The sequence below is a fragment of the Buceros rhinoceros genome, unplaced genomic scaffold (assembly GCF_000710305.1).
Source record: "Buceros rhinoceros silvestris isolate BGI_N320 unplaced genomic scaffold, ASM71030v1 scaffold385, whole genome shotgun sequence".
NCBI classification, from domain to species: domain Eukaryota; kingdom Metazoa; phylum Chordata; class Aves; order Bucerotiformes; family Bucerotidae; genus Buceros; species Buceros rhinoceros.
Genome location: NW_010413185.1, coordinates 19,978 through 42,872, shown reverse-complemented (window position 1 = coordinate 42,872; position 22,895 = coordinate 19,978). Strand labels below are relative to the sequence as shown.

The window sequence follows — 22,895 nt, the reverse complement described above, 5'->3', positions numbered from 1 at the left end:
GACCACACTGTCCTGATAAAGGCGGAATTTCAACACGAACTCCAGTCAATTCTAAATAACTAGGAGTTGATGTTTTTCTAGAAAATCACCTCTCAAACTAGAAAAAAAAAAACAAACAGCCTCAAATTGCAATTCCCTCTTTAGTGGGCAGCGGAGTACAGCACGGAAGAAAATGAAGAGAGAACTGACAGCAAATCAAACAAGCTGCTGTGAACTGTCATTTCTAGAAAAAAGTTGCTTTGAGATTTAAAACTAGCCTGATTTACCAGTGTAAATGCTCTGTTTAGAGCAATCTCAAATTCCCTAGCTTTACATACACACACACTGATTCAATTGCAGCACTGTACAATTGTACAGCAAAACACAATATAAAATCTATATCCTAACCTTTTTAATGGCAGGGGTTGGAAGAGACCTCTGGGGATCATCTAGTCCAACCCCCCCTGCTAAAGCAGGTTCACCTACAGCAGGTTACACAGGATCAGTCCAGGCAGGTTTTGTAAAGACTCTAGGGGAAGGAGACTCCACAACCTCTCTGGGCAGCCTGTTCCAGTGCTCTGCCATCCTCAAAGGAAAGAAGTTTTTCCTCATGTTTAGGTGGAACTTCCTGTGATCGTCTGTGCCCATTTGTGTTTAAATTTTTAATATGTTTAAACTTATTAAAAAGTTTAAACCATTTTGCACCAAAAAACATATGGTAGAGTTTACTTTTCCCCCAAAGAAAATGTAGTATTTGGAAGTTTGTAATCAAAACAATATATGTAGTATTATTTATGAAAATGCATAGCACGGTTTACTCCAGCAGAGAACTCCATTCCTAAGAAGAGGTGCACAACACCAAGTGCACAAATGGATTAATGAAAAGTCATTAAAAAATCAGCTTTAGTGATAATATCTTAACAAGGTTAATAATGCCTTCCATTTAAAAATACTGTTTCTACAGTTTATATTACTTTGGGAGAGGTGTGAACGACGATTTTGATGAGTCTTGCTTATCATCTTCCAGTAATTCTGAAGCTAAAATACTTGACGTTGAAGAAAGTGCGTCTGCAATGCTCTCTGCTTCATTGTCTGACTGCTTCCGTGCAACTCCAACGGACACTTTCACTTTTTTTGCAGAAAGATCATCAGTAGGTGGTGCCATTCGGCCTGCAGAGAATGAATTGCAATGCTTTTTATTTTTTACTAAAGAAACAAAACTGGGCATCCTCTGCAGACATGGAAGACACACCAGAAATACTACATAATGCCATTGAAGTGGGATGGCAAAAAGGAATTATACATTTTATAAGTATTTATGCAATCTATGAATTTATATATTGTATATATTTGTACAGTATTATACATAAATTTTGCCATTGTAATGGAACAGAATAAAGAAATGAGGAATCAACAATAGCATGTACACCCATTAAAGGGATTTCTTTCTCTGCAGTCTTTTTTTTTTAATAAAACACAAGTTTATGCCTATAGTGCCTCATCTTAATATTGTCCCTTTTGTAAATTACAACATAAAACACTGTTTCCACATCTTTGACAGCAAAATAGGGAAAAAACCCTATTTATTTACATTCTTGAGGTTTAGTTAGATTTATGACTGAAAAGCATTATACAATCATGTTGCATTTGTTTTGATGTGCTTTTCAAAATTACCTATGCAGATTTTGCAGTTAAGATCGAAGAGATGGTTTTTATGTTGACTGGTGGTGTCCGGAGATGCAGATTCAGTTACTTCTTTATCCTTTTCAGCTTCCTCTGATTTCTCAAATACCTTTGTATTAGGTTCCTAAGAAAAGCCAAACACATTTCAGCTAGGAGTATTAACAGCAGGAAAAAAAGGCTAACGTTGCTATTCATATTGCTTAAATATTTTATGGGGTTTTTTTCCCTTCAGGCATGAAATTCTCCCTTCAGCAGTATAGCCTAAAAGGCTATCATAAAGTCTACAAATGCATTAAAAGAGTAAGTTAGTATTCCTAAGTATCTCTGTGTAAGATTTCGAATAGTTTCTACCATTGCCAGAAATCACCATACAGTCACTGACACAAGATGGGAAAAAACCCCAAAAACACCAGGCCCAGAATTGAGAGTCAGTTAGGATAAAAGAAATATTAAACTCAAACCAGACCTAACATATAATTACAGATCTAAACAACAAGATCATGAATAAATCATTTTACAACCCTGGTATCTATGAACAAAATGCAATGTGTTGGCATGTTTCCTCTTCTACCTGAATTTCCATGACTTCCTCTTGTTCTTTTATTGGTGTTTCACTTTCAATTTCTATTTCTCCTTTGTGAGTAATTTTTGTGATAGGTCTTCTTTCAACTTCTCTCTGTTCTTTCTCAATCATTTCAATTGTCTGTAAAAACAAGAAGTTACGTGTACTTCCATACAATAAAATTTGAAAGTCTACAAATGTAACAACAGAAAATGGGATTGCAATTAGGAAATACTTCTTATTTAGCAAGTGTCAAGTAGTTTCAAAAAGCAAATGCACAAGCAACCAGTCTAACTTCACCTACAGTGCAGCAAGTACTTATCTGGCCTGTATTTAAACAAGTTACAAAACAGACCTTTGACACTAAATTTAAAATTAGGTAACTCTGATTTTCTAAGAGCTATAGAAAAAATGCATCAACTCTTTTCCCATAGTAATAGGGACTATGTAAGACATAAATATACATAGGTTTTGTTTTTCAAGAGCTTGTTTTTTAGTATACAAAAGTAACAATCTACTTCAAAAAAACATTTAAACATTCTTAGAGTAACAGATATGTTCATTCCAATCAGCAATGCTGTTTCACTGTTGAAAAAAATAAAACTTGAACAATTATTTCTAAAATTGCTTCTTAAAGCACATTCCTACTTCTTAAACCAGAAACAGCTTGTATTGGCTGTCTCCAATATTTTAAGCCTGGTGTCATAAGGAAACAAGGATTCTTTAATTGTTTTATCTGTCTGCCAAATACCTCGATACTTCTTAATACACTGGGGAACTTGAAAAAAAAACAAAACCAAACCAGTAAGTAGCAGTGTCAACACCTTGCTTAAACAGCAAAGTGAAAAATACGGTCAAATGATACATTGCTATTTATTTTACATGTGCTCCATTTCAACCTCTAGAAATTTTGAAGTATTTTTCTAAAATATTTAGGACCCCTCAGTAATTTTTGAGCAGCACATGCTTTTGTTTTGGAATTGTTCCTCACTTGAGGTAACAGAATAATTCAACAACTGTTTTTGCATAGGAACTAGCAAAAATTTGTCATGATTCATAAACAGGTCTAGTCACAATATGCAATGAAAAGAAAAAAATACAGGAATAATTCATGTTGCAATGCAAACTGCAGTCTCAAAAACAGCAGGCCACTGTACCAAATCAGTTATCAATGAACATTCTTTCATTCTGAGCACACATAATTTAAGAGGATAAAATTTCCATCTATCCTACATTACATTACCTACCAATTCATTTTTTAATTGGAAGTCATCTGATTCCTAGTATCAAAAAATCCAAACACAAAATTCATACCAGTTAACACTACCCAAATTTTGTGCCTTTCAGTTGTATTAAGTGGGCCTATAAATACCAAAGATTCTGCTAACATAAATCCTGATTTTGTAAACTAAAAAACTCGATGATGTAAACCAGACATTTCTAAGCAGCTGCTGTTAACTATCATTGGACTAAGTGCTCAATAAAAAAGAGTTGTATCTAAGAAAAAGGCATTCTCTATAAAAATAATACAGCTCCTCACGTTCATATTCCTGCTCTCTTTCTAAACTATCAACACAGGTGTAAATACAGCGTGACTTTCTGTTTCAAGAAAAGTAATGCTCAAACTAACCTAAATAAACTTCCTACACTCTGCTGGGATTTTTATTTTATTTTTTTCCTTTAAACTGCTTTTCAGACTGGTAGATCAGGTTTTCAGCTTCAGGTTTACTTCTTGGGGGGTGAATTTTCATGCTCCATTAGTCTGTAAGTTATAAACAATGCCAGTTCAGTTTCATTCGTTCAAAGAGATCTCTCTCCCTTTTAAAGAAACTGGCTTCTATAAAGTTCCAGCTAGAGCTTTAAAATCTTGTTGGAAATAAGGACAAAGCCACCTTCACTCTTGAGACAGAAGAAAAAGAGCAAACAGGAACAAAGCCGCACGGCAAAGGAAAAATGCATGGTTTAACCCTTTCAGAATTTACTTCTCTTCCCTCACTTCTGTTCTAACAGCCCCTTCAGGTTTTGAACACTAAATAAATTAGAGAGATCCTCCTGATTAGTCAGAGTCCCTTTATGCACCATGCATTCAGTTCTTTCTACATACACTTAACCTGCAAACAGAAGTTAAATACGCTTAGGCAGTCAACTAAACAACATAAATTACACAAATCTCACATGTCTGTTTTCTCTCTGTCTCCAAGCAGCTAGTTCTTTGGAAGCCAGTTCTTCCGGGCTCATTTTTATTAGATGGTCTGGAGTAACCTCTCCTTTCAGTACTTTCTTGAAGAGTATCTAGAAGAAAAAAAAAGTTATTTTAGCTATCAAGAAAACAACCAGCTCGCAGCAGGAAAAAAAACAGAGGAACAACATACAGCCTAATCTGTACAGCTATATGCATCATGAGGCTTTGTGATTATCTCCCTCTATAGGAAGCAGTACTAGATTTTGTAAAAATCATAAAAAGCTTAATTCCAGAGCTCCACTTATTCTACACCACAGAATGTATCTACAGTTTACACCCACTGCAGCAGTAACTTGGATTTTTTTTTTTAAAGGTGCAAATCCCTGTTTTGTATAGCAGAAAGAAGCTAGGATTAAAGGGGACATCCATGCTTCTTGACTGACTGAACTTAATTCCTAGGGTAAAAAAAAAAAAACCACACACATGGTTTATCAGTATGAGCAAAGAGAAGCCAGTGTCAGAAGTTAGTCTGTTCATATAATTTACAGTTGCCTAACTAACAGGAAAATGCGATAGAAAAAGCAACTTGAATCAGAATAACTGATAAAAGGACAAAAGACAGGGGTTGAGGAGGCAAGTATGATGTTGAATAATGGGCTCATAGAAAGCAGAAAAGAGAGTGAAGACCAAGCTTGAGAAATCTGAGTATGAAAAAGCAGCGAGACAACTTATTGGACAGAAACAAAGTAAGTAGCAAAGTGCTGGGGGAGGGCGAGGGGGGGAAAGAGCAGAGAAACCCAACCAACCACCTAAACTATGCAAGCTGCATCCACTGCGCTTTGAAACAGCACTATAAAAATACAGAGAGTGAGGAGTTGAAGAATTAATGATAGCGAACAAACAAAAAGGAACAGAGAACACTGAGTGTGCAAGGGGACAAACAACATCAAAGAGATGTGGAAACCTACCAAAAAAATAAACACAATAAATTGTGAAAGCATTAATAATGTACGTACATAGAAGATTGCTCCTTTAAGCTACAGCAAATAAAGGATTTCTATAAAGCACAACGAATAATACATACATTATTTTTAGGATCCTTTAGGTTGAACATTAAACTCCTGTACTTGTTCTTATACTTTGAGTCAGTGTCCCGAAAAAAAGAAAACAGCTCTTTTTCAATCCTTGTGGCAACTTTTGCTGCTCTCTCCTCAGGTATCTTTAAACTGGAGTCTGTCAATCTGTGACAGAAGACAAGGACAAAAATTACCAAATCCTTCCAAATAATCAACACTATTTCTTTCAGAAGGTAAAGAAAAAAACTACAAACACAAATTAATAATTTCATTTAATATATTTTTACCTTTTCATCAGAATTTCCTTAAGAGACTGCTTGACACTTTGTCTTATCTGATCAGCAGAAGGTTTGGAAGCTGGCACAGCTGGCAAGTGTGCTGCACTAATGGATCCTTTCTCATTTTTCTTTTTCTTAAGTTCTTGTTTCTCATGAACACCTATCAAAACAGAGTTAAAAACTGTAAGCTACTTGAGCCACTGCTATAAACTTTGACTGTTTCTGGATGTCATCAAATTTTATTTTTTAACTGCCAAGAATTGACCTTCAAGAAGGAATGGACTCGGTGTGGTTGTTGGGTTTTGGGGTTGTTTTTGTTTTGTTTTGTTTTTTTTCCCTTTAGTTTGGATTTTGTATTACATAGCTTAATCCGGAAAAAAAAATTCCTTAGCAGAAACAAACAGGACTTTTGCCCTTGAATTTAAGGTATTTTCTTCCACACTGAACCAATATGACTACTGCTTACATTAGTTTGATCTTAAGTAGGATTTTTGACTCAATTTTTGCAATAGTGCAGATTAATAGCTCAATGAATAAACTGAGAATAATATACTGGGAAGCACATACTATAAGCATATTAAACTTTAATATGGCGGTTTTCATTAAACTTAGTATTTCTGTATCTGTTAACTACCAAAATTATTTCAATTACAATAATCTCAGCTCTTGATTCAGGTAAAAGAGTCTTAAACAAGACTATTACAAGGTTTGTTTCATAAATAATACAAATAAATAATGGACATTTCCAATTAAAATCAATAAAGCAAAAAAATTAAGTCCAAACTTTAATTTTCAGAGTGTCAACTGGAAGGTCATTTGTCTCAGCATGTGAATATGTCACCAATTTAAACAGAAGGCTGCTACTCTATGAAAGCAATGGGAAATAATATTAATTTATTAATTTTCTACTCTGAAAAAAGAAATAAACTGAAGACTGATAAAGATCTAATTTCAGTGTTTGATTGTAAGAAGTAATATTTCTTTATTGTTACTTCCACCTATTCAGTGTAACTTAAAATGTGTTAATACCAGGAGAAAACTAACCATGTTTTCAAGTAGCTATAAAAAGATGGATCTTCATTTCCACTGAGCAGACTGTGTGGGTGAATCATCAACTCTCTCATTAATGTGACTATGATCCCCATCAAAATTACTGATTTCCCCTTCTCACCAACAAGGTGGTACAGACCTGACACAGCTGTTCACCATTCTCCACTGTGATCTAAAGTATTCATACGCTAGGCTTGTTAAGTAATAATGTTAAGTAAGTAATAACACTTTTATCTGCTCAATACATTTTTCTTCCTCATCTCCTCTTCAGAAGTATGAACTGGACTAAAACCTTTTCAAAAAATGTAGCTTGAAGGTGTCAGGGGAAATAGAAAACCTCCACATGGCAGCAACTTTTTAGCAAAGTTTCAATCACCTGAAAACAGAGTCCTGTAACAGGGAAGTGATGGACAAGATAAGTAATAAACAATGCCACTATAAGCATAATACAAAGCAGTTAGGAGATTAAGACAAATGTGCTGCTTAATAATTTTATGCTAATTGTCCTAAGGGAGACTAACAAGCCTTCCCTTTGTTTAAAATTTTTAGATTAACTTCTACTCTGAAATCATCACTGTTAAAATCTTTTTGCCATCTCCTACTTCAATTCATGTATTTTAGAACAATTCAATTTTTTCATGGATGCCAAAGACTCATTTCGCTCTATGCAATTTGCAGTAAGAAAGAATATCAGAATTTCAAAGTTGAACAACAAGGTATTTGAAGTCTAAAAGACACCACTCAAGGATAAAATACTTATATTTAGATTTACATTTACCCCTGAACATTTTCAATTATTTTCTTCCACCAGTAAGTTTCTAGAATGCATCAATATTGGCAAAAGACCAGAAGAGCAGATATAATTTTTTTTTTTAGACAAGAATTCAAAGTTTGAGCTCAGGACTTAAAGACACAGTTCTCACACAAAAAAAACCAGCTTTGCTGCTGAGATTTTAGTCCCAAATGACAACAATTTCAAACTACCATGACCTTAGAAGAATAATGCTTCCTGGAAAGGATCTGGGGAAGGAACAGGGAAGGGGAGTGAGGGGAAATACGTCCCTTCAACCTTTCAAATAAAATTTAAATGAAAATCTGATGGCTTAGTGTACAAATATAACATTCCTCTTTAAAGAGAGGTGATACGATTATTTGTCAATTTGCACAAAAGACATTAGTAAGTAAAAATATAATTTATATAGCAATTAAAACACTTTTATGCACATTAAGTATTTAATAGTATTTTATGGAAGAGTATTTAAAAGTTTTTTGCAATGTGATATAAAGTTTAATGCAGAGATGTCTTTGTGTACTTTTTTTTCCATTCTTGATTATGCAAGCATCCTTTACTATTCAAACAGGAAACACTCTCACATCTACACAGGAAACATTTACCTAAATAAATAAAAATCTTAAAGGAAATGAGAAACAGTAATCATAAACATCATGGGAAGATGGTGATCACCATCACCTGTACTACAGGATGTGGTTTGAAAAACTGGTACCATGGAGTCACCATCCTTCACTGGACATATATGTGAACTACAGCATGGAGCACTTCATGAAACCGCACTACCTGATTTTGTGGACTTTTCAACCACACTAAGGGATTCTTTACTTATTTTTTCATTTTTATCTTCTGGGGATCGCCGAGGAATTACAGCAGTTTGTGATCCTTTTCGAGCAAGAACCTGTTGCCCCTTTTTAGTATCTGAGTCTCTGGACTCTGACAAGTTCTTCCCATCACCAGACTCCTGAAATAAACATTTACACGTTAGCACGCTACTAGTTACTATGCTTACAATGTTAGCACTACATACTTAGCACACATTTCCCCCCCTCCTTTTTTTCAAGTACACTGCATAACGAACTTCATGGATGCATGCACCATCATCTAATATTTTCTAAAAAGTTACTGTAATATATCCCAAATTACTGCCAAGTATTGCTTAATAACCTCTTCGAAATATTGGCCAAAGACACATCACAGGCAATTTGCTGTTAAGTTCAATATTGAAAACCACTGTTTTCAGTTATTTTAAAACATCTGGGTTATCCAGTGAATATCCCTTAACTAGTTTTAGCCACGTATCCACAGAAGTCACATTTAGAAAGCATTTGTAAACCAAAATTAAACAGAATAATTTACATGTCAGAATTACAACATTATTATTCAGAAATAAGACAAAAAAGATAACTGATGATTGGGTTATGATAAATATGATCCTATATACTAAAAGAATATAAAGAACTGCAATAAAAACATCTCACTGCTTTTGCAAATTATCCTTTGGTTCGTAAAATGAGACACAAGGAAAGCAGAAACGCCCTAATTAAGTTGTTAGGCTTTTTCTTCTATATATAATATAAAATTAAACCAAAACTAAAATACTGTTTTTGTACTGTTCTACAGATGTTCAAAAGATCTGTAGTTTATATCATACAGCAAATTAACAGATACCATGTAAGTGTTTAGAAATCTGAAAGAAAAATTCACCAAGTTATTCATTTCTATATACACCTATATGTATAGGTTTATATACACACATGCACGTAACATGCACATAACCCTGCTCAATATTATTCTAGCAATACCATCTTGAGAGAGTCAAGCCAATTAGAAAAAACTCTGAAAATAAAGGAGAAGTTTTAAATTAAGATTCACAGAACATTTCAAACACGACATTTTAAAATGGCGGGGGGTTAGGTGGAAAATGCTACCCTCAATAATTAACAGAACCTTAAGCATTAGACTCACCCGTCTGAATATTTTGACTTTGTGCTTCCCAGCATCCTCTGTTTGCTTTGTTTTTTCAGTTGTTACACTTAGATTACAAGTAGGCATTTGCTTCACTATCCCTTGTTTGTCACACTCAATTACTTTCTCTTCTCTATGGATTTCAAGTTTCACTTGAGCATCTGTTACACTTTGATCTAAACACTCCATTTTTTTGTCTTCTTCTGCACAGCATTTCATACACACATATTCTTTATCTTCTTCACCCATCTGCTGTGCTTGAGAAAGACTCAGTCCAACACAATCACCATGGAACCAATCATCACATCTACCACAGCCCACCATAAACCTGAAAACAAAGTAACACGAAAGTCAGCATACAGGCTAAGAAGGAAGATACAGCAACTTAAAGCAGAATGTACCACTTGTTTTGATTCATGCACTTCAACAATTTGTTCTCACCTGGTAAGTAATTTTCTTTGTAGCTTTACATCCATCTCCAGCCTTACGACATGGTATGATCTTCCTGAGAATCATTTTTTAGCCTTTTTGCCTTTTGCAGTAGTCCAAGAGACTATCACAACCTCATTATGTTTTTGTAACCTACCCTCAAACAGAACTAAGAGGATTTTTTCAGACTACTAGTAAAAAAAAAAAACCCCAAAGCAACTCAAAAATAAAAAAAACCAAACTCTCAAAATCAGTAAACTTGGATTTGAAAAGACTTCAAAGTTTTCCTGCAAGATAATATTATCCTTGCTTTCCTTCAAATACGCTCATTCTTACAGCAGCAAAGTATCAACTGCAATCTTCCACAGCAATAAGATATGTTTAAGTGTTTTGACCAGCACAAAAACACCAAGCTACTCTAAAATTAGTTAGCATTTTACATCCCATTCCTTTGACGATTATTACTGAACTATTTCCAGAAAGCTGCTTTTTACTCTCTCTTTACTGGCGAGTATAGGGGCAGCAGTCTGGCTTTGAACTACATCTGTCTAGCTTGCAGTCACTGGTTGGTTTGTTTTCAGTAAGGTATGTGTCACTTCTGTGCTGCTCAGCTATTTTATTCAGAGCTAATTACTTGAAGAATGTTCCAAACAACAAAAAGAATATAATTTAAAGGATGCCTTTCATCTCAGTCACTTCAACTGCTTCCTTATTTTAAAAAAGTAACTTTAGATACAGATAATCCTTTCAAAGTGTTGTGAAGATCCCTTGGTCTATAAGAAAACCGTATCTGACTGTTTTGCGAAAGCATTTTGAAAACTTCTTTAGGTAGCACTAGTATCTAATTGCACTGATAGATATAATTTCCAGTGGAACTATCTGGGAAGGATGAGCAATTTTGAAGTTATAGGTATTAAACACCTCAACAAATCTGTTTCAGGAGAAGTAGTAGTACATGGTAGTATTTTTTACAATCCTTTCTTGTAATAACAAATCTTGCATCATTACTAAAGATCTGCTTTCAAATGACGTAGCAACAGTTCTTGCATTATCCACTTACATTTTCTTTCCCCTTTTATATCTTTTGATCTTGTTCTTGTTTTATCCTTACATAAACTATATTAAATATATATACTATTATATATAGTCTGAAGAAAATCCACAAAGACTGCAAGTGTATTATGAGATGTGTGAATTCTTTGTTAACACAGGAAAATTATTTACTTAATTACAAGCTTTTAAATTCCACAGAAATCAGACTTGGGTTTTAAAATTAATTCATCAAACACAGGTTGTTTCAGCAACATATTCATCAAGCTTCAAAGCCTGTTTCTTTTATCGAGCATCCTATAAATCTTTTGTAAGATGATTGTAAGGAGAGTGATTCCTAACTTATGCTACGCTTCTGTTCTGTTCTAGTATCTGCTATATGCTGACTTATCTACCTGGCACAATCACAGAAATATTATAAAACTTGCTTAGAGGAACTCTCGCTCTGCAAAATTGTAAACAAACACCCCAGATGGCTTGATGCAGGTATTGTATGCAACAACTACTGGTATGTCAAGAGATTAAACTTCTTACTATCCAAGAGCAGGCATCTGAAGCAGGAAAAAACACTGTGGCTTTATTATCTGTCCTTGCTTAACAAAAATAAATCAGGATTAAATTCTGCTGAAGTAAACAGTCTTTGCATACAAAGTGAGTTTGAGAAGTTTTAACGCTCCAGCAGTTTTAGAAAAACGTCCTTTCCAGCTTCACCAGCCTATGATGCTGTTTGCTAGATCTGAAGGAAACTATTTTCTCATTTTTAATTTTCTTTTTTTTTTTTGAGCTGCAAGTACATTTATGGTATTACTTATCACTAACAAACAACACCTGTCCATATATTGAGTAGTTTCAATTAGGAAGGTTCCTTCACTTTTTTGTCACGTATTTCAGTCTTTCTAGATCCATGTTCAAGCAAAGTGAAGATACAAGAAAGGTAACAACAGGGGACAACTGCTTCTGATGGTCTTACTGGAATAACACCACAGCATTCATAATACAACAGAAAAACAAGGGAGAAGTTATGGGACTTCAACACAACAATTACTGCTCCTTTCTGAGAGCCTAGAGCCAAAAGTGATGACAGGAAATACAGTGTGAGTGCCTATTTCACAACTGCAAGGATCCACAAGAGGATGATTTTATAGGACACATCTTGTACCATTGCAAGAAAAAGATCTGGGAACACTGAAACTGGCTACAAAAATTTCAAATACAAGATTTTCTGCAGAGCTGAAATAAGATCAAAGCATACAGTCAAGTGCTTCTGGCTTAAAGGGTATTTTAGTGTACTAATAAATGAATGCCTTTTGGTTAAAAATTGAAGGAAACCAAGAATACATCATCTTGAAGCCACAACTGCTACCACATGAATTTTTATTAAAAATGTATGTACTTTTTCTGCAGTTTGTAAATTCAGGCTTTGGAGAATAATTTGCTAAACACGCAAGGCAGATTGCAACCTTTAGCAACTAAAACAAAATTTTGATTAGTATTTAGAAAAAGGACTAAATTTGCAAAAAAGACGAGACTAACTCCGCAGACTAAAATACAGGAGATGCTGCATATCTTCAACTTTAAACTGACAGCATGTGGAACTTTTCAGCAGCTCACACATAGCAAGTGGGCAACAGAGATGGTGTATGATAAGTAAAGGACCAGGACAGGCATCCACTCTTGCACTTTTATTTTCAGGTATTATAAAAAAAAAGTAAAAAAAAAAAACTGTAATGAAATCAGCTCAGAAAAAATCATCCTTCACTAAGAATACACACCAAGACATACAGATGTCATTCAAGCCATCTTAAGCAGACTCAGACTACTGAAGATGGAATATCCATTTGGCTTCATTCCAGCCTTCACAGTAAGGTTCCAATTACACTCTATTTAAACAGACAGAATAAAACTTCAGAATTCAAGATTCAGAAACTAAGTCTACAAAGAGAATCTAGGAATGTCCATGAAGCCTGTACTATAAAACAGAATATAGTGTTTACAATTGTCTTGTTTAAACCTAAGTTACACAAAATGGTAAGAAAAATGCTGGTGCTGCCTGACCTAAAAATTTCACTATTTCTAATAGTATTTTCACACTAGTTAACTGCATGACTGAAACAAAATTCTCAGAATTGAGAAAGATTATTGGTTTTGAAACCAGCAATGTAAATAATCCGTTTTACCCTAAGGCCACTTCTACATCTTTATCTGTTTCACTCATCTGTACACAGAACAATCATGTTTTTTAACAACAGTTATAATTGGGTAACGGGCAATGTTCAAAGACTAAAAAAATGGAGTCAAGGGAAACTGAAGCCTGGCTTGAAGGATCAAGGATGTCCTCTTGCACAGCTGGCAGTTGTGACTGAAGAGGTTCTGATATCTTGGACTATTGAAACACCAAAGTTTCTGACTGTAGCTTGCTTCAAGTTTGAAGTGCAGGAGTATTACCCATGTTGTAAGGCTGGATTGGAAGATGTAAAGCTGAAAGAAAGAAAAATGTGTTTTAAAATATTAAAGCATGCCACATTCAATAACAGAGTCGCTTTCAGCGGACTTTAATACAAAAACAAAGTTTTCTTTAAAAAAAATCTAAAAAGAGCTGACAGGTGACGGCAGACAGTACTATAGTTCACAGGGACCTTTGCACAGAGTATGTTATTGTTTCATTCCCTTAAAGAATCCTCTTGGTAGTCCACACATCAGCATGAAAAGATACACCTTAAAACCAGAAAGTAATACATAGATGATACATAGAGATAATAATGCAAGTCTTCCACAATCTCCCTTTGGATTGGGAGATTTTATTTGGTGTGTTATTTGTAATAAAGAAATTCACCTGTTAGATGAAAAACTCAGGCTTGGATGATTTATTTTCAAAATACACAGGCCATGTGTTAAAACTAATTTACGTATATTCAATTTACATAACAAAAGCAAGTTTCCAGAAAAATCAATTACTGTAAAACAAGATTTTACAAGTAAAATGGACAGAAACCATCTTATTCCTAAAACAACTGTTCATTGTAAGTCTATACTTAAGACTAAAGACAAAAAAATGGGAGCTTTCAGAATAGTTGAGTGTGGGCCAGTATTCATTTTAAGATCAATTAATAATGTACGTCTTGCAACAGGACTCAAATCTTCAACAAAAAAGCAAACTTAAGCTATTTAAACTGACACCCTAAACTAACCTAAGAGGAGTAAAACCACTGTTCATGCACTTAAGAACTTAAGTATTCAAAACATGTCCCACAATCTTCTATAAAATATGCTGTAAATTTTTATTAACATTACAACTGTTTCAGCTGCATTAATGCTAGAGTCCACTCTAATGTTAAAACAGGGACATTGCATGGAGGCAACTGTTTTTTCTTCAGCTAATAAAGATGTTACTAGTAGAGAAGGTATTACTAACAGCTTTAGCATGTTGCACATCAGTGAAGTAGTATAGGCTCAATTTACAGCTCAAGTGAAATAACCGTTGGCAAAAAACAAAATCTGCACCACCTTGTAAAAGCACATAAACACAAGCATTTTGTCTTGCTTGCTTCTTGTACAAGTCCAACACAGGTGACATGATTTTGCAAGGTTTGATCTTCCAGAAACAAGAACAACCTACTTTCAAAGAAATGCTATCAGCAGAACTCTTTACACAGAATTTGCAGCATAGGAAAAAGACACTGCAAACTTATTTCTTAAGTATTAAATTTCATAACCCATCTTTTATGTAATGTTTCTTTTTTCCTTAAAGGTGTAAGTTTTTCATTTTATAAGAACTACAAAAAGGAAGCAAGCAGGGAGACAAGCAACCCTAGACTCTTCCAGCTAAAGGTGAATGCATGAAACGTGCCCAGCAGCTAAACAGGTAAACCAAAATCATTCAAATTCCCAGGACCCTGAAAAAAATCTGTGCATTCTTTAACATTAATCTCAAACCTATAACAAAAACCAAACAAATCTTTAAGAGAAGATCCATTACCAGTGGGTTCTACCCACATGTTGCTTCTTGCACGATCAGGCTCGTATATTCTATAAACTCTGTATATATCCATACACTTTATAAAATTACATATTTTAGACAACTCATGCTATTCATTTACCTGTTTCCCTAATGGTACTCATATTAATAACAAACCCACCAGTACTGCTCCATAATAATATAATCTATATAAACAATCTAATAAAATGATACAGCTGTAAATATAAAAAACAGCGGCATCCTTCCATTTGTAAATTATACATTACTACAGCTTTTTTTTATATACACTGTCATTCAGTATTTCTACACCTGTGGGTGGACATGGATAATAGCTTTTAATGTTGCAAGGCTTTTCACAGCAGAAGAAAGCTGTAACAGAGGCAGAAAACTTAAAAGCATCATCCATGACTGTAAATTGATGACATCTTGCATAATCTGCAGTTTAACATACTTATACTATTCAATGAACATGTACCAGAACTAAGGCATAATTACTCCAATTACTGTTTCTTGTGAAGAATGTTGTCACAATGACTCATTTGCTGTATGCGCCTCCATCTTTAAAAAATATGTACATGTAACTTAAGGGCGGTTATAAATTTGGAGCCTCAATCTCCTTCCTAAACCATTCTCTTTGGTGTTGACAATACAAATTACATGATTGCCTGGTTCCAGAACAGTTTACAACAAATGACCTAATAACAATCTTTACTATAGGAAAAAACAGTTTTCAGATTATTTTAACTCCATCCATCGGCTGAAGTAATTCTCTATATTACAGTTGTGCAGAAACTTTTTTGTGACTATGTGTATGCAAGAGATCAGTAAAACTGTATCTTTGCTAAATCAACTCCTGCACTTTCCAATGAATTGCCTCTTACAATATTACTAACTTTTTCTCTATATTGAAGCAGAATTGAAATGTGGGGAAACAGAAGACCCTAAGTAAAACTCCGGTCCTGCATCGCTTAATTTTTCTGAGCTCTGAGAAAGCCTGTTTGTGTCTGACCACACAAACTGCACCATCAAATCCCAAGCAACAATGAAACAAAAACAAACAAAAAACTCACCACAAAACAAAAGAGAATGCCCAAACTCCCCGTCTATAAAAAAAACCCCTTACTAGATTCATATAAATCAAGAGTAAGACACCAGAAACAAATTAAAGCCACCATCTTTCCTCAGATTTCTAGAAAATTTGCTTAGAAACAGAGTATCTCTATTTATATACTATGAATTATTAATCAGAAATTGGTGGAACTTCTTCCATTAAAGAAGAGTGAAGACAAGGGAGACAAACTACAAAACATCAGGTAGGTTTTGGCTATCTGTACAAGAACGGAATGAGTTCAGCCTTCTAGCCAGCAGAGAACTTGAACATCCATGATGAAAACTGGAGGAATTTATAACATGAGCCCTTACATCAGATGGATGCATATGATGCAAAAGAAATCTAACATTAGCAGATATTTCGATTCCTGCAGAGCTACCATCTTCATCTAGCTCTATGCCAAGAAATTAAATATTATCTTTTTCTTCCACTATATTTAAAGATCTTCGATATGTCTTCAAGAAGAACTACTGTTTGTGACAAAGCTTAGTATTTTAAACGTAACTTAACGTATTTAAACTTAAGTTTAAAATACGTTTAAAGTTTAACTCATTAAGACGCTGAGGTAGTAACTTCACTCTAACATTTTTCTATGTGACTATTCACATTTATACACACATTTCATCTAGACAGATGGAAATTTACGTGTATGATTTATGCTATTAGCTGAAGAGAAAACACCTGACAGCAATATGGAACACAGTGGCACAGTCAAACAAGTTGAAAGCAACACTATAATGAGTAACAATAGATAAAACTTTGAACTGAAAACACCTATTGCAAATGTGCTGGAAATTACTAAGTACAAAAAGTTACATCATAATCACCTGACTTACCCAAAAACATAGGGTTTAATTTGCTCATGAAAGAACAATTATTTTTCAGTTATGCTGCAGAGGTAAATCTCTGAATGGGAATCAATACAATATATCAAGCAGACTGAAACAATTAGTCCTAAAACCAAATGTTGACCACCCACTCTCTAGGTAATGAAGATATAAAAAACAGCCAAAACAGCCATATTGGTTCCAGCTTATAAGCACCAACACAAGTGAAAACAGAGTATGAGCAGTAAACCATTCAAAGCTCACATGCCAGAGCAGAAAAAAAAAAAAGACAACAAAAACAGGCATGCCTCTTATAAAGCAAGATACATTATAACTTGCAAACTTTTTTGGTCATGCAAGTCACGTTTGTAATAGAAATTTCCTCCTTTCCCAGCCACATCCATAGTATATGCAGTGGCCACCAAATAATTGCATGTATTCATAAAGATACAAATTGACTCCATTTGTCCAGTGCTGACTCTGAAATAAAATGACATACAAGGACGATCCTCCTTCTAGCAGGCACAGTAAGATTACTCTGGGGCTGTGAAAGGTCTATGTAGGCATCCCCCCTTGGGGAATTTGTACACAAAGCTGATGAAACCATCTCCACACATTATGTTCAATGCAAATCGATTTCCAAGCTTAGTATTACATTAACAACTTAATGGTTTTGCATTTATTGTAGGGAATACAAAACAGTTCAACTGATCACTATTTTGCAGCCTGAATTCTGAATGTGTTTCATTAACATAATGCACTGTAAAGCTTTTTTGCAAATTATTTCCCAACCTGGGGCTGCAACATCAGTTCAACTTTTACTGCAAATAATTTGTACCACATCTCCAAACTTTAAATAACCATAGAGCAGGATATAAACACAAATGTTCTTTCAGATCTCAGCTCAGCCTTTGACATCAGTTTTGATTCTTTCCAAGTGATAAAAGTGATATTTATCATGTTAAGCTTTTTTCTTTTGTGCTATACTGAAAGTGTTTTCTTGTTCTTGCACCAATTAATTAAAGCTGTACAAAATGCCAAGGCACTCAAGAGTTTTGTTTCTTCCTGTCCTTAATGACACCAAGTGAATCTGAAAGGTTTAAGTAATTTGAACAAAATAGATCTTCATTTTTTAGAATAGTGAAAATAAAAAACACTGGACTGAGTCTTAAATCTTCTGTTATAAAGCATGGGGCTCAATATTGCAAGCTTCCTCACTCCACTAGTGAGTTTCAGTCACATTCTACATACAAAAATTCTGCGTATATGTACTAAGTATCTTTCTGCACTTAATTAATTTGATCTTTTCCCACTGAAAATGCTGGTTGTGTCACCAGTTTTGTAACAGAGACACTCTTAACAAGACATTAGAGTTGAGGATACCACTAATCATCATATGCAGCAACTCAAGTGCTCGCTCTGTCTGACCTCAGCTGGTGATCCATACGTTCTGTTCTAGTAGAAGAGAGAGCTGGCAGTGCAAAATCAGTTTGCTGGATTTAATTCTGTATCAATGCATATTCTGTGTATCTTCCGTAGCATTACTTTGACTTTATAAATTAAAATATGCAGATTTAGTTCTGCCTCACTGCTATATCTTCCCAGTACTAGTTAGATCCATTTAATATTAAAAGTCAAGTTTTTCTGAACTCTAAGACAACGCTCAGAACAAAACAACCCAAGGAACATTTAAAGTGTTAGCAAAAATACATAGAAAACAGGACTAGTTCAACTCAAAGCTGGATTTTTAACAGGTATCTAGCAGTTAAAACTCCCCGAAAGCATATTTTGCTTTAAAAATACCCACAGAAACATTTTCATAGTGTGAAGTAGGCTTTCTGAATATAAAAAGTTCACTGAAATGCAGGCTACCCACGTACTACTGCCATTGTGGTAATAGATGAGATGATAAAAACTAAGGAAATGTAAACCGCAAAAAATTAAACATTATAGAGGCACAAATGCTAAAGGGACAGTCCTAACAATAAACGGATTAAAAAAAAACCCAAACAAAACACACAAAGAACTAAGTTTACCTGTCTATTCAGTTAGGGAATTCTCACCAACCAGGAAGAGCAAACCTAGGGTTAATTCTTTTAATAGGCCACACTGAGGCACTAAGGAAATGTAAACCGCAAAAAATTAAACACTATTATAGAGGCACAAATGCTAAAGGGACAGTCCTAACAATAAACGGATTAAAAAAAAACCCAAACAAAACACACAAAGAACTAAGTTTACCTGTCTATTCAGTTAGGGAATTCTCACCAACCAGGAAGAGCAAACCTAGGGTTAATTCTTTTAATAGGCCACACTGAGGCAGTGGCTGCTTCAGTAAATGAATTTTCTGTATTTGTTTTTCTAATATGATATAATAAATCAATAAACATCATAAGGGCTCCTTAGATACAAATGAATGCTATAAAAACCTCAGGAACCAAGAGATAATTGTTCCATATTCCACTCCGATATACAAAGTTCTAAAGCACACTCACTGAAAATGAATATTTAAAGTTTCTCTCTTTCATATAATCAAAGGACAAAAAACTAATCAGAAATGTCTTCAATTTGAAATACGTAAGAGTGGTAATAAAGGAATTCTTATTCTTGGACTGATAGTTCATTAGTGGAATCCAACGGTCTTTTTCAGTTCACTTACAGTGTTGAAGAATTCAACTTCAAATGCAACCTTATCACAAGGTTTAATTAAAGGCCATTTCAGATCTGCCCACATGGAAGGTTTATACGGGTTTTTAGAGATTGCCATCCTGCCTACCCTGCCCCACCACTACTTCATTACTCCTATTACGTGAAAGCCTCAGAGCAATGATTATACAAACTGAAAAAAATCTCTGAATCTCTAGCTATCGGAATTACACTTCTAGCAGATAAACGTCACATGTAAACAATTATTTGATTTTTTAGTTGATGATGATCCTTCAACTTCTTAAGGTCTCTACAAAGAAGGGAATGACAATCAGGAACAGATATCTTCCATGAAAAGAGTCAAGTTTAAAGTACACAGTTTAACAGCATAGCAGAATTAAACATTTATCAAAAAAAGTATGCATATAATAAAACATTTCTAGTAAAAAACTTTGGCCCAACTAGTTTCTAATGCTCTATTTAAAAGAAAAAAAAAAAAAGTGTATGAGTGCAAAGGAAATAAATTCACAGTATAATAGACAGGCTTCCATTGTAAGGCTATGCATTTTGTTTTGGCACCAGCAGCGTGAAACATTTGGTAAGAGAAGAAAAGTTATCTCAAGACTAACAATAAATTCCTCAGACACAAAGCCACACATACCTGTTGCCATGTGGCTTTTTGCAAAAGCCACACTGCTTGTTGGGCACCCAAACATGTTTGCTTTCACTAGCAGAGGTATGTTCCAAGCCTTCCCGTTTAACAGTTGAAATGTTATCTGGAATGAACAATGGAGGTTCATCAAGTGAAAGACTTTTGCTACTTCTTCTCTGGCGAGGTTGGAGATTCTTATCAATCCTTTTTGATTTGTTTCTTTCTTTATCATCCTCCTTCAGATGTTCTATGACAGGGGGATCTTTTGTCTCTGCCTCTTCCTTCATGGAGCTATTTGCTTTTAGCACAGCTGCAAGCTGGTGTTTCTGACCCAGGGCTTGCTTCTGGCTGGGATGTGAAGCATGCCCTGATGAGTGCACAGAGTAGTGGGTATCTTTAGAACAGCTTTGCCTAGTAGGAGATTTCTCACTTGCTCTTTGATTTGATGACTTTTGTACTTGTCCAGAAGGCTGGACTCGGGGTATTTTCTTCAGCATTGTATTAGACTGCTTTTTTACAGTTGCGCCTGAAATACAGCTCTTTGATTTCAAACTCAGATCAGATTCTTTTTTCCTAATCTTAACTGGGTTATTTGGATGCTGATGACTCTCTTGCTCATCCGCATTCCGCTTCAGACCTGATGGACTGTGAAGACCTGAAATAGCAAGACCAGCCCTTGTTCTAGAACGCGTTACTTCTTGTTGCAGTGTACCTGGTTTCTGTCGAGTACCTGCAATCAGATTTTGCTTATTTTGTATTACAGATTTACTATGTCGGGGCCTAATGTTCTTTTCACATTTTGTTGAAATGCTGATTTGTTTATCATCATCCTGTAATTTTGACGGCACAGGGCCTTCTACTTTAATACTGCTGATCTGCTGCTGTAAGGTTTGGCTTGTTTGGTCAAGAACAGTGCTTTCTAAAATGCTATTTCCTGGGTCAGCAGAAGTAAACTCTTTGCTTTTCAAGTCTTTATTACCAATCTCTGTACTGTCCAATAGTTTCTCAGATGCAGTTACAGTTTTCCCCACTTCCTTGTCATCATCTACAGGTTCTGTTACGCATTTCTTTACTGACAAAGTATTTTCATCATGAACTTCCACACCGTGTGAACATAAACTACCATCAACACCATCTTCTACAGAGCTGGACAAAATTGAAGAGGTCTCAGAAATTTCACTTTGATTCACACAAGCACTAGACAAATCATTAGCTTTTCCAGTTACTCCACTTTGATCGTGTGCTTCTGTTTTCTTCTCCAACTCTTCTGTTTTATTTTCAGTCTTTTCTTCTGCAGAAGTTTCAGAGCCCATTGAATCTATCACATAATTTGGTTCCTTTTTAACTGCAGTGATTTCAGCATCTGCAGATACTGAACAAACTGACTCAACATTCCCAGACTCAGTCTTTGTTGCAACCTCCGTTACCTCCTTTGTTTCTCCAGAAGGAGGAGAAGAGGCTCCTGCTAAATCAGCACAACTTAGCTGTTGGGATGTTTCCTCAACTTTTTCCTGCTCAAGGGTTTCAGACTTTATTTCATTCACCTCTTCAGGGCCAGAAAGACATTTTGTATTACTTTGAGATGCTGTTACTGCTGCTCCTGTTCCTTCTGTCTGTCCCAATCGTCTTGCACTACGCCTAACTTCTTTAGGCTGCTCTGTTTTCAAGGGTGCAGCAACATCCGTTTCTTTAGCTGGACTTCTCTCTTGTTTCTGTCCAGTTTTTGGAGAAGATCCACTTTTTACAGATGATTTCTTGCTATTAACAGAAGATGCAACATTCGAACGCTTGGCTAGTGTGCTCTGTCGCAAACTCCGTACTTGTTCTAGGAAGAGAAGAAGAAAACGTCTTAGCTATACTACATCCTTCTGTTTGCAAAAACAAGACTTTCCTAGAATAGAATACCTGGTTTAGCCTGATTTAGCTTACTGGACACAAAGAGAACTTAAAACTTAGCTGTTTTATCAACTTAAAAAAAAAAACCAAAAACAAAATCACAAAAAAACCAAAACAACCAGCCATACCACACCTACCAAAAAACTCCAACCCAGCTGTTTACTTTAAAAAGTCATAAATTACTTGCATTTCAATTTTATACTGCCACAGTATGGATGTAAAATACCATTATTGTAATGGCTATGAAAGTCCTGAATAGTATATGTAAAACAGAAGCAATGATAAAAAGACAATTAAAACCCACTCTACTTTTCTACCACTGCACTTTTTCTACCTCAAAAGTTGCACACGTTATATTGTGTACAGCCGTGCAAAAACAAAGCTTTTAGAGAACGCAATACATGAATCTGAGATGCAGTCAGTCTCACCTGATGACATCTCTTACATTTTCTAAACAAGAAATTATTCCAGTGCCTTTTGAAAAGTCATATTCACCAGCTTTATACCACAGAATCTTATTTAAATTCTGACTTCCCTATTAATTTTACCTTTTCAACTCACGCTACTCCATAGGAGGAAAAAGCAGAGCTGTCAATAACTCCACCATTTCAACAAGTTATAATTAATTAGCTACTACACAAAATTTAAATATTTTACTAAAATACTTATGCATATTGAGATATTTTAATGAAAGACTTTGACTGCAATTACTATAACTTAATTTAAAACAAAAAGAAAAT

General features: G+C 34.9%; 1 protein-coding gene across 1 annotated transcript in view; it reads right to left on the bottom strand.

Moving 5' to 3' along the window:
• Positions 1-22,895, bottom strand: part of PHF3 (PHD finger protein 3) — a 41,087-nt gene that overhangs the window by 7,409 nt on the left and 10,783 nt on the right. Inside the window, exons 3-11 of the mRNA XM_010136617.1 lie at positions 20,269-22,084; positions 9,569-9,896; positions 8,387-8,564; positions 5,770-5,920; positions 5,491-5,647; positions 4,400-4,516; positions 2,234-2,365; positions 1,654-1,786; positions 954-1,149 (exon numbers count right to left, since the gene is read on the bottom strand). Coding sequence (XP_010134919.1) covers positions 954-1,149; positions 1,654-1,786; positions 2,234-2,365; positions 4,400-4,516; positions 5,491-5,647; positions 5,770-5,920; positions 8,387-8,564; positions 9,569-9,896; positions 20,269-22,084 — 3,208 coding nt within the window. The remainder of the gene's footprint in view (positions 1-953; positions 1,150-1,653; positions 1,787-2,233; positions 2,366-4,399; positions 4,517-5,490; positions 5,648-5,769; positions 5,921-8,386; positions 8,565-9,568; positions 9,897-20,268; positions 22,085-22,895) is intronic.